General features: G+C 46.3%; 1 protein-coding gene across 1 annotated transcript in view; it reads left to right on the top strand.

Moving 5' to 3' along the window:
• tmem260 (transmembrane protein 260) overlaps positions 1-13,065 on the top strand; it is a 45,625-nt gene that overhangs the window by 17,825 nt on the left and 14,735 nt on the right. Inside the window, exons 8-12 of the mRNA XM_052033356.1 lie at positions 213-240; positions 1,533-1,619; positions 2,961-3,075; positions 10,283-10,455; positions 12,704-12,875. Of these exons, the coding sequence (XP_051889316.1) occupies positions 213-240; positions 1,533-1,619; positions 2,961-3,075; positions 10,283-10,455; positions 12,704-12,875 (575 nt within the window). The remainder of the gene's footprint in view (positions 1-212; positions 241-1,532; positions 1,620-2,960; positions 3,076-10,282; positions 10,456-12,703; positions 12,876-13,065) is intronic.

Below are 13,065 nucleotides of genomic sequence, written 5' to 3'. Positions count from 1 at the left end.
CCACCCTAGCCACCATCTCCACATCTCTCTTGCCTGCTTGCATAAGCTTCTCAGTTGGTGACCCACATTGATGGATATTTCCAGGAGCCCTCATAATTGATCAATGGATTTCTTGCCTTTGGAAATCTAGGGAGGTGGGTTTTTTTAAATCAGAAAGATTAATGAAAATATTTCCTGATGGGACCTTAATTTGTTTCCAGGCCAAATCTGAGTGGGTTCGGGACTGCTGCATGTCTGGAGGTGAGTGGTGGCTGATGCTTCTGTGATCTGCTCAATTTGTGTGCCCAGTCTCCATGCTCCAATGCCACATGGTTCAGAATAGAATTGTCAAACTGTTGTTATTATTAAACAGAAAGGAAATCCATTAGGTGTCAACTGGACTTAGTTTATGAAATATTTGTTGTTAACTGAGTTTTTGTGCATAATTTGAGTGCTGTAGAATTTTGTTTTAGTATGTGAAATGACGAACTGCTTTCTATTCTCGTTTAAACTGCACAGTGGTATGGGCAGTACTGAATTGGACAAGGTAATATTGGACAGGTATGGACAGCACTGAATTGAACAAGGTAATATTGATCATTGGGAGAATGGAATTGGATTGGATGCCAACACCTGCTAGAATCATTGGATACGATAGAATAATAGGGCTCACTAGGAGCATGGACAAAGTAACAACGCCCTCTGGGATCACAGAATGGGATGCGTAACAGGACCCACTGGAAGTACCAGTTGATTTTCTGTCCTTCAAAATAAACGCAGAACAAGGCAGATACATTAGGGACATTTAAGAGACTCTTAGATAGACACATGAATGATAGAGAAATGGGGGGCTAAGTGGGAGGGAAGGATAGATCTTAGAGCAGGATAAAATGTCGGCACAACGTTGTGGTCTGAAGGGCCTGTACTGTGCTGTAGTGTTCTATGTTCAAAACTGAGGTAGGGCAGCACAGTGGGTAGAGCTGCTGCCTCACAACACCAGAGACCAAGGTTCAATCCTGACCTCGGGTGCTGTCTGTGTGGAGTTTGTGTGTTCTCCCTGTGACTGCATGGATTTCCTCCCACGTCCCAAAGACGTGTGGGGTGGTAGGTTAATTGGTCGCTGTAAGTTGCCCCTAGTGTGTAGGTCAGTGATAGAACCTGGGGGAATTTGATGGGAATGTAAGAAGAACAAAAAAAATGGGAATAATGTAGGATTGGTGTAAATGGGTGGTTGACGGGTCGGTGCGGACTCGATGGGCCGAAGGACCTGGCTTTCTCTCTCTATGACTCCTCCATGTTTTGTTCAAGTGGAGGCTATAGGATGCAATGTACTATTGGTCCTCCTGCCTTTTTGTATACTTTGGGTATTAAATATATTTTGCTATTTGAAATGCTGGATGTTTTTATATTGAAGGATCTATGTGAATTAACGTGCTGAGGTGACAGGGCGGTCTGCATATCTAATTACTTAGCATTAAAGGTGAGGGGGAGGAGGAATTACGGCAGGCCACACTGTTATACAGCTAACATCTGTACTTTTCTGCTCCCTGCAGTTATCAGATGATGCAAATAAAGACTGAACTGACAACAGTTGGGGCAGCCTTGGCACTTGTGGCCATCCCACTGCAGGGCCTTAAAAGGTACAGCAGCTCCCAACACAACACGATCTCTGTCTCTGTGTAGTAAATGCACTCCGTTTCCCCGTCTCTGAGCGGGACATGTGCTTACTAGCCGCCAGTTTCCCTGGGGTTTGTGTACGTGGATCAATAATGTGTCATATCAGGGTCCAGGAAATAATGAAAACATTCATGGAATGCTGGTCGTTATACCAAGAGGATTGGAGAACATGGTGGTTGAGGTGAAACTGTAGCAACACAAAGCCCTGCTTGGGCCACAACGGAGTCCTGTGTGCAGGGTTAGGCACCACACCTTGAGTATAACCCTCGTGCAAAGTGACCTCAGCACCACTTAGCTGCATGAACCCTACCTTCCTTGCTTCCCTCAGTAACTGAAATCTATCAATCCCTGTCTTGAATATACTGAATAACTGAGCCTCCACAGTCCTTGTGGGCTGAGAGTTTATAAGGTTCCCCATTCTTTGGGTGCAGAATTTGTTTTTCACCTCAGGCCTAACTGGCTGATCCCTTATTTTGAGACCGTGACCCTTACTTCAGGACACCTCAGCCAGACGACACGCCAACTCCACATCTGTTAAGCCAATAGAGATCTTGTATGGTTCCACCAGATCCGCCATGACCCTACTGAGTGGGGGAGCAGGCACGAGGGGCTGCACAACCAGTCCCTGGTCCGGTTCTTGTCTGTACTTGTTTACAACGTCACGAGCAGTGAATGCACTGCACTAAAGTGAAATAAAACTGACAAACTTCCACATCACCTGGAAGGAGAATATGGGACCTTTGGAGTTGGGATGCGTGAAGTGTTGCATCTCCTGCACTTGCGTGGGAAGGGAAGTGGTGTTGCTGTGACTGAGGAAGGGAGCAGTGGGTGGTCACACAATGGGAGAATCATACAACTTAAGCCACAGAAGGTGGGTATTCTGCTCATTGTATCCATGCCAACCAAAAACCATCTGTTGGTTAACCTCACTTCCCAGCTCTTGGTCCTTGGCATTTTATAGGCAGCGTGTAAAATGTGGTGAAGGTTTCTGCCACCACCAGCTTTTCTAGTGATCAGTTCCAGACCTTTGCTGTTCATTGAGTGGAAGGAAAAAGGCCTTAACACTCCTGTAATTCTGTCAATTAACAAATCAGCACCCCCTAGTTAATGTCCTCCCTGCAAAGGGAAGTGGGTCATTCCTGCTCACTCTGTCTCAGCCCCTCCTTGACCTGGAGTGTCTTTGTCATTTTTTCGTCACCTGGTCCATGAAACGTTGACGTCCTCAGAATGTAGATGTCTGTTGGTTTGTGGTTGTGTTGGAGAAGATGGATTTGTTGAGGGTTCGTATTGATATGTGTTTACAGGAGCTCCCCTCAATCCTCGGTCTTGTGGCTTTTCACTGTGATGCTCTGCTCCTACTCGTTGTTCTTCTCCTGGAGAGCTAACCTGGACATCACCAAACCTCTCTTTATCGGCGTGGTGAGTGTCCAGTGACCTATAGAGCTTATGTGACAATGCAATGAACAATGTTTTGTGTGTGATTCACTTTGTAATGTGTTACAATTCGTATTAATTTACATTTTGTACCATGCAAGCACCACTGCTCTTTTGGTTCCACTTTTCTGGATGTGTCAACTGCCTGGTTGGATGACTGGATATTTCTAGATATGAGCCAGCATCAGTAAAAAAAAGACTACAAACAAATGAGTACAGGGTCACTGGACCATTGGCGTCTTTATTTAAAACAAAACAGGGGCAGCGTGTTGGTGCAGCAGTTAGTGCTGCTGAGGCAAGACCATGACCCCCAGGGTCTCAGGTTCCTGACCCTGGCTTCTGTCTGGACTGTGCACATTCTCCCCCTGATCACGTGGGTCTCCTCCAGGGGTTCCCATTTCCTCCCACATCCCAAAAGCATGCTGGTAGGTTCATTGACTTCTGTCAATTACCCCTAGAGTAGGTAAGTGGCAAAACAATCAAAAGGGAGTTGAGAGAGAAAAAGAGGGGAATGGGACTGATGGGATTGCTTTGCTGGGAGCCAGCAGGAACCTGATGGGCCAAATGACCTCAGGATGCAGGGCGTTGCCACAGACGGGGCACTGATCAGGATGCAGGGCATTGCCATAGAGTAGACAGTGGTTGGTCATTCAGTAGTCGTGTGTCTCACTTGGAACCGCTGGGTGCATGACTTCCTACCATCACCTCTGCAGGGGCCACAATGATTGGAAAGGTCAGCGCCAACTGCTGCTTAGATTTTGTATTCAACACTTGGTGTGAATAAATCCTGAGATCACCATAGAACCATACAGCACAAAACAGGCCCGTCGGCCCACCATGTTGTGCCGTCCATCAGACCACCCTCACACTACCTAACCCCTTCCTCCCGCATATCCCTCTATCTCACATTCCTCCATATGCCTATCCAACAAGCTCTTGAACCTGTTCAATGTATCTGCCTTCACCACCACCCCAGGCAGTGCATTCCATGCACCAACCACTCTCTGGGTGAAAAACCTCCCTTTGACATCTCCCCTGAACCTCCCACCCATAACCTTAAAGCCATGACCTCTCGTCTTGAGCATTGGTGCCCTGGGAAGGAGGCGCTGACTGTCTATCTATTCCTCTCAATATTTTATATACCTCTATCATGTCTCCTCTCGTCCTCCTCCTTTCCAGTGAATAAAGCCCTAGCACCTTAAGCCTGTCCTCATATTCAATACTCTCCAATCCAGGCAGCATCCTGGTAAATCTCCTCTGCACCCTCTCCAATGCCTCCACATCCTTCCTATAATGAGGCGACCAGAACTGAACACAGTACTCTAAGTGTGGCCTAACTAGAGTTTTGTAAAGCTGCATCATCACCTCGCGGCTCTTAAACTCAATCCCGCGACTTATGAAAGCCAACATCCCATTGGCCTTCTTAACTGCTCTTTCCACCTGTGAGGCAACTTTCAATGAACTGTGAATATGAACCCCCAGATCCCTCTGCTCCTCCACACTGCCAAGTACCTTGCCATTCACCCAGTACTCTGCCCTGGAGTTTGTCCTTCCAAAGTGTACCACCTCACACTTCTCCGGATTGAACTCCATCTGCCACTTGTCAGCCCAGCTCTGCATCCTATCAATATCCCTCTGTAAGCTCTGACAGCCCTCCACACTATCCACAACACCGCCTATCTTAGTGTCGTCTGCAAACTTACTAACCCAGCCCTCCACCCCCTCATCTAAGTCATCTATAAATATCACAAAAAGTAGAGGTCCCAGAACCGATCCCTGCGGGACACCACTAGTCACTGCCTTCCAATCCGAGGGCACTCCTTCCACCACAACCTACTGCTTTCTACATGCAAGCCAATTCCTAATCCACACAGCCAAGCTTCCTTGGATCCCTCGGCCTCTGACCTTCTGAAGAAGCCTACCATGAGGAACCTTATCAAATGCCTTACTAAAATCCATGTAAACCACATCCACCGCACTGCCCTCATCAATCTTCCTGGTCACCTCCTCAAAGAACTCTTATCAGGCTTGTGAGGCAAGATCTTCCCTTCACAAAGCCATGCTGGCTGTCCCTAATCAGTCCATGATTCTCAAGGTGTTCATAAATCCTATCACTTAGAATCCTTTCTAACAGCTTACCCACCACAGACGTGAGAGTCACCAGTCTATAATTCCCTGGCCTATCCCTATTACCTTTTTTGAACAAGGGGACAACATTCGCAACCCTCCAATCCTCCGGCACCACCCCCGTAGACAACGAGGACTCAAAGATCCTTACCAGCGGTTCAGCAATCTCCTCCCTAGCCTCTCGAAGCAGCCTGGGGAAAATCCCGTCAGGCCCCGGAGATTTATCTGTCTTCATATTATTTAACGACTTCAACACATCCTCTCTCTTGATATCAACAACCTCGAGAACATTACCCCTACCAGCACTCCCCTCCGCATCATCAAGACCCCTCTCCCTGGTGAATACCGAAGAGAAGTACTCATTGAGAACTTCTCCCACTTCCGCCGCCTCCAGGCAAATTCTCCCACCTTTGTCCTTAATCGGACCTACCTTCACCCTAGCCATCCTCCTACCCTTCACGTACTTGAAAAAGGCCTTGGGATTTTCCTTAACCCTACTAGCCAAAGCCTTTTCATGTCCCCTTCTAGCTCTCCTCAGCCCTTTCTTAAGTTCCTTCCTTGCTACCCTATATTCCTCACGGGCCCTGTCTGAACCTTGCTGCTTATACCTCACGTATGTTACCTTCTTCTCCCTAACAAGTCGTTCAACCTGAACTTCCCTTTTGTATCTGCTTCCCTTTCTGACACTTTGGGGTTAACCTCACTACGTTGTAGTTCAGGTCAGCTTCCTAATACCTCTTCGCATTACTCTAGGTCTCGGTTTACCTTGTATCTTGGTGACAAAAACTGAATGCAGTTCGAGATGCTAGCACCCTTGGGTGCTCTAGAAACACCCAATAATGCAGCCTAGAGGTCAGGTAATAGGCTCAGCATTCTCTATTCTAGTTCAAGTTTATTGTTGTCACAGGCAGGGGATAAATGCCACAAAAATTAGCATTTTGCAGCAGCAGCACAGTGCATTACAAACACGACAAGCATATGTTCACCTCAACCTAAATTAACACAAATCATACATACCTGTGCACAAAATAAACAACATTAACATAAGGGTCCCAGTGCAAGATAAGTTCTTGTTAGGTTCTACTGTGGAGAAGGTGATATCGAGCTGTCATTGCTGCTGTTAGTTTGGAGTTGAAGTTACACTGCTGGGTGAAGTTTAGCACTGGTGTCACAACTGATTTGAGGTTGTAGCATCCGACCACACTAGACCTGGCAACGTGACGAGAGTATGCAGTGAGCTGCTTACCCTGCCTTGAGGGACCAGGCTGTAGAAAGCAGAACTTGCAGTACTTCGCACTGTGGAGGGGAGGGAAAGGGGAAGTTGGGAATGTCAGACAGTCAAAGTGTTCAGTGAAAGGATGTTGGTTCTGTTGTGTGGCAGACTTGTCACACATTTCCTGTTATTAAACACACCTCTGTTTTTAATAATTAAAGTAGATGCCAAGCCAGAGGAGTGAATGATCAGAAGTGGGGTTTTTAGCTCAGTCATAGTGTTGTTTAATGTGGACAGCACTAGGTAGGGGATTCCAGGGCACTTGAACTAAAATGGTTTAGCTAAGAGGTCAGAAGAGACTGTAGAGGTTGTAATGGAGTTGGAGAACACAGAGATTACAGAGAGAGGGTGGGTCAAGGCTACTGAAAGATATGAAAACAAGGATATTAGTTATAAAATGACCACAAACCAATGTTGATTACCAGGCACATGCATGATGGTTGAACAGGTTTTGGTGCAAGTTCAGGTAGAAACAGCAGAGTTTTAGATGAGCTTGTTTAGTTTATGGAAGATGGTGCATTGCAATGTTCAGTCTGGGGGTGACGAAGGCATGGACAAGTGTTTCAGCAGCAGGTGCACTAGGCTGGGGGTGCAGAATATGTGACAGAGGTTAACTTGGATGGTTTTGGTGATGTGGTTGGTGGGATACTGAGGTTGTGATTCAGCCTCACAGTGGCTGGGGATGGAATAGAATTATTTGCTGGAAAGTGGAATTTGTGGAGGGTACCAAAGCCAGCACTTCCATTCTTCATTTCAGGAGGTTTCGGCTCAGATATGCAGACTGACAACAGTATGGTTTGGTTTGGCTTGTTTTATTTGGCCGCAGAAAGTTAACACAAATTAGTCTTCATTTGATAACTTTTTGGATTGGAGGGCTTGAGTCTGGATTGGAGGGCTTGAGTTATCAAGAGAGATTGGATGGGTTGGGTCTTTTATCCCTGGAGCGAAGAAGGCTGAGAGGTGACATGATTGAGGATATAAGATTGAGGCACAGACAGAGTAGATACCCAGAGTCTGTTTCCCATGGTGGGGGCATCTAAACCAGAGGGCACAGGTCTCAGGTGAGAGGGAGGAGGTTTAAAGGAGATCTGAGGGGTACATTTTTCATACACAGAGTAGTCGGTATCTGGAATGAGCTGCCAGAGGAGGTGGTGGAGGCAGGAACAGTAACACCAGTTAAGAGGGACATAGAGGGATATGGAATTAATGCAGGCAAGTGGGATCAGTATAGTTAGGAATGATGGTCGGTATAGATACGGTGGGCCAGAGGGTCTGTTTCTGTACTGTACAACTTTATGACTCTAAGAGTCAGTGGAGGAACACTGTGAGGAGGGCCAGGGAACGTGAATGAAAAGTTAGTGAGCCTGAAAACTGATGAATCCCAAAGATCCCCAAAAAAAATCAAATTAAAAAATGATTGTTTATAATTGCATAGCACCTCAGTGAGACCATTTAGAGTATTGTGTGTGATTTTGGTCTCCCTTCACGAAACAAAATACACGTGCGACAGAGTGAGTGTGGTGAATGTTCACCAGAATGGTTCCTGGAATGGCAAGCCCGTCATATAAAGAGAGTTGAGTTGGTTAGGCCGCTATTCTCTGGAGTTTAGAAGATTGGAAGGCAACCACTTGAGACATGCAAAATTCTTAGGGCTCTTGACAAGCTAGATACAGGGAGGATGTCTCTCGCAACCTTTTGTTCTCAATTGATTTTTGGGGTTAAAGCATTGCCCATCCCTAATTGTTATTGAGAAGCTGGTAGTGAGTGGCCATCTTGAACCACTGCAGTCCTGGTGAAGATGTTCCCACAGAGCTGTTGAGGTGAGAATTCTAGGATTTAGCCCCAGTACCAATGTAACGGCAGAAGGCAAAGTAGGTGCCCAGTTGGCAGAGCCGCTGCCTCCCAGTGCCAGAGACCTGTGTTCAGTCCTGACCCTGGGTGCTGTCTGTCTGATGTTTGCACGTTCTCCCTGTTACCACGTGGGCTTCTTCCAGGTGCTCCGGTTTCCTCCAACATCCCAAAGACATCCGGGTTGGTAGGTTAGTTGGCCAATGTATATTGACCCTAGTGTGTAGGTCAGTGATAGAATCTGGGGACAGTTGGTGGAAAAGTGGGGAAGAATAAAAAATAGGAATAATGTAGGATTAGTGTAAATGGGTGGTTGATGGTAGGCATGGACTGAGCGGGCCGAAGGGCCTGTTTCTGTGCTGTAAGTCTGTGTGACAAATCTGGAATTATTAGAAAAGGAGACATGGGGGAGAAAATGAATGCTGAAAATGAGATGCAACCCTCTTAACTCTCCCGTCTCGGTCTCTAAAGGACTATTTACTTTTGTTCTTTTTTTTTGCCATATTTGTAGAAACTCTTGCCATCTGTTTTTATATTCCTCGCTAAATTACTCTCGTATTCGACTTTCTCTCATCAATTTTGCTCTCTGGGTGAATGTCTAGATACCAATCCTCAGGCCTACCAATACTCTTCCCAGTCCCTTCCATCACTCCAGGTGTGGATGCCCTTTCCCATAGAGTTTGATTCCTCTGTGGAGACGGTATGGCTTACTTCGTTATCAGCTTTTCTGTTATCCCCTGGTTTCAGCTAACTCCCGGTGTTCACACCTGTCTTTATCCTTTATATCATCACCTTACTCTTGCCAATTCACGTGTGTCTATTTCTATGTGTCTTTTGGGAATGGGAGACCCTCATTTACCAAGCACTGGTAGAAGTTACATTCTTCCAGCAGTATCTTTCCATAACAAAGAGAGACTGCATTTGTAGTGCATGTGCCGTCTGCCTCTCAGGAGATTCAACCTTCTCTCCAGGTTAGGGGGCTCCAAACAGACAAAAAAACCTTGGCTTTAGTCTGTTTATGAACATGTGATGCCCATCTGCTAACTTTCCACAGCTTGAATTTTCCCTCTTAGCCCCTTACTATTAACCTTTCATTGTCAAAAGCGCAGCTGTCTCTGGCTGTTAATGTTCCATATCAACCAACCTAGCTCATCTGCTTCACATCTTGTAACACATTCCAGAGCACAATTTGGGGCAGCCTGGTGGCGTAGCACCTCATACTGCTGCCTCACAGCTCTGGAGACCTGGGGTCAATCCTGACCTTGGGCGTTGTCTGTGGAGTTTGCACGTTCTCCCTGTCACCGTGTGGGTTTCCTCCGGGTGCTCTGGCTTCCTCCCACATCCCAAAGATGTGCAGGTTGGTGGGTTGATTGGCCGCTGTAAATCACGCCTAGTGTGGCTGGATGGCAGGGGAATGGTGTGAAAGTCGACCCACACTGTAATAAAGCAGGTAACAGCAGAACCAAGGAGCGTACAATTAATGCTTTATTAGTTAACGCTAGCGGGAGTGAGGGATACAGAGAAAGAGTAAACAGTGTAACCCGAGCTCTATACTGATCCCCACTCAAAGATTTACATGTTTGTGTCCCTCCTTTTATACGTAATTTAAAGATGCCTACGTGCAGAGTTGCACGTACTTGGGCAGTTGCTTACAGCAAACTTTAGCAAAACAAGATACTTCTTTGTTTCACCCAAGCACCTGCACATCTTGCACTCACACCTATAGTCACACCATGGTTGAGGAGCAGTAACACTGTACGTTATTAACCCTTACATTTCACGTTATTTTTACATTGGTGGGGGGAGTGATGTGGGTTGGTGGGATGCAGGAGGGAAACAGGATTAGTGTGACTGGGTGCTCGATGGTTGGCGTGGATATGGTGTGCTATCGGGCCTCTAAACATGCTGTATGACTCTAAGACATTGTTCATTTTCTTTATACAGGTTGAAAGATTCTGGCTGCAGAGTAATTTGGTGGTTTGTGTTCTGGCGGGCTGTGGTCTGGCTTCAGTCTCCTCTGTGCTGCGGAGAATAATGGGCAGTCACTCACTGTGGCACTGGGCAGAGTGGCTCCCGGCCATCTTCCTCATTGCCTTCCAGATCCACCTGAACTACAGGTAAGGACAGTTCTATAGATCATCCTGCAGCGGCTACTGATGGTATCAGCTTCAGCTTGGCCATGTGGGATCACTGTCACTGCGTCAGAGATTGTGGGGTTAGACCCACTCTGGAGAATTCAGGACATAATGTCAAGGTTTATTGTCAGATGCCCAAGTCCATGTGTGCACAAGTGCAATGAAAAGCTTACTTGCAGCAGCATCACAGGCACAGAGCATCAGATACACAACATTCACAAGAAAAAAGATAAATTAAACATAAATTATACAAGAAAGAACACAATTAGAACAAAAGAAGTCCATTTTAGTGCAAAGTGATCATAGCGTTGCTATACTGAGATAGTGATTGGGGTTGTGCAGGTTGTTTGAACCGATTGTTTGAAGGGAAGTAGCTGTTCTTGAACCTGGTGGTGTGGGACTTCAGGCTTCTGTACCTTCTGTCTGATGGTAGCTGTGAGGAGATGGCAGGGCTGGATGGTGGGGACCTTTGATGATAGATGCTGCCTTTTTGGGGCAGTACCTCATACTTTTGATGGTGGGGAGGGATGTGCCCATGATGTATTGGGCTGAGTCCACTACTCTCTGCAGCTTCTTACGTTCCTGTGCATTCGACCGTGATGCAACCGGTCAGGATAATGTGGGTAAAGTTGAGGGAACTTCACACTATAGAAGGTGCTCTTTCCCTGGCAGAGACATTAAAGTGAGCCTTTTTGCTTTCTCAGATGGACCTAAACAGTCCTACAATATTTAAGGAATCGTTTCTAGTGTTTAGGCTGCCTTGAGTAGCACCACCAGAACAAATGGTATGGTTATTATCCTAGTGATGCTGTGGGGGGTGGTGGCTGTGTACACATTGCTTCCCAGGTTTCCAAGTGACTGCACTGGTTCACTGCGAAGCACAGTCTGGAATATCTTGAAGACCCAAAGGAAATGATACAAATGCAGGTTCGTTCTTTTATTTCTTTAATAACTAAGTTTTAATGAGGAACCATCATGAAGGGTTGAAGTGAACCACAACACTAAGAAGGTTGGACAGAGCTAAAAGAGGAGATGAGGCAAATCAAGATGGGTCAAGGTTTGATTCCGAAAATATATAGAAAGAGGCTGAGGGATGATGAACTCCACAGATATCACCCTGGGAAAGAACAAGTTGGAGTAGGTCATGGTGGATTCAGGCCGGACCACAAGTGGTGGTGAGACTGAGAACATGTTCAATAAAACATTGGTCCAATGTCACATTATCATTTAATTATCTATTGCTGCCAATGCCCATTCTGATTGTCCTTGAGCAGGTGCTGATGAGCAGCCTTTTTAAACTGTTGCAGTTCTAATGGTGAATGTACTACAGATGCCTTTAGGTGGGGAATTGCAGGATGTTGACTACATAATGAAGTAATGATGATATACATTCATGTCAGGATGATGTGTAACATGGAGAACATGGAATTGGAGTTACGTTGGAACTACTGCCCTTGTCCTTCGATCTGGTGGTGGTCACGGGTTTGAGAGTTATTGGCACTGCTCTCATCCGGGCAAGTAGAGATCGTTCCATCACTCTTCTGAATTGTGCCTTGCAGATTGTGGGAAGGGTTCAGGGAGTCAAGATGCGAGTCACTTGATGCAGCCTCTGACTTTTGTAGCCACAGTACTTGCACATCTGGTTCAGCTGGGATTCAGTCTCAGGATCTTGCTGGGGGATTGGACATTCAAGAATAATAATGCTGTTGATTGTCAAAGAGAGGTTGGTATCTTGTTGAAGATGGTGATTGCCTAGGAACTTGTTTGCCACAAGTGTTAGCTGTCATGTAGCAGCATCCCTGAGTGTTGTCCAGGTCTTGTTGCATGAAGCAAGAGCCTTGTGAATGATTGGACCTATGACACGGCCCTGAGTAAGTCCTGCAGCAGTGTCCTGGGGCTGAGTGATTGGTCTCAAACTACTGCAGGCATTCTTCTTTCTGCTGGGTGTGTTGGAGTTGATGCCACAGTGGAGTTCACAGGGAACAGAACATCAGTTGAGTCCATAATTAGCAGGCATGGACCCAGGAAACAAGGTTGTGGGAGGCTCCATTTGGAGAAGCTCTTTACTATGCTGCCATCTTGTGAGAAAGAACACCATCTTATTTGACTTGTCTCGTTGCTCTGGTCCTGACTCTTTGCTGTGATAGTTAGGATATAGAGAAAATGTTTTTCTATTCATTGTTTTAAAATCATTAACCCCTTTTTTCTCCAACAATCTCATTTTATTCAGGATATGTGACAAAAGTAACAATGATGTTGTGGACAAATTTGCCAGAAATCTTTTGGGCAGTGTGCCCCCTGACGCCATCATCCTACTCCGGGGAGACCTCCCAGGAAACACTCTACGATACCTCCACTACTGTGAGAAGCAAAGACCTGACCTCAGTCTGGTGGATCAGGAGGTAACAGAAACAAGGTCCGCTGACTGATAAAGGACAAGGGGCGGGCAGGGATCTAGAAGCGTGATCTGGTTTAAAACTCAAGGGCAGTAATCTCTGGATTGCTGCCTGTGCCATGTGCCAGTGAGGGTAAGAATAGGATGATTTGGCAGATGAATGCATGGCTGAGGAATTGGTGCAGGGGGCAGGGTTT

The sequence above is a fragment of the Pristis pectinata genome, chromosome 18 (assembly GCF_009764475.1).
Source record: "Pristis pectinata isolate sPriPec2 chromosome 18, sPriPec2.1.pri, whole genome shotgun sequence".
Taxonomy (NCBI): Eukaryota; Metazoa; Chordata; class Chondrichthyes; order Rhinopristiformes; family Pristidae; genus Pristis; species Pristis pectinata.
This window is presented reverse-complemented; position numbering and strand designations above follow the sequence as displayed.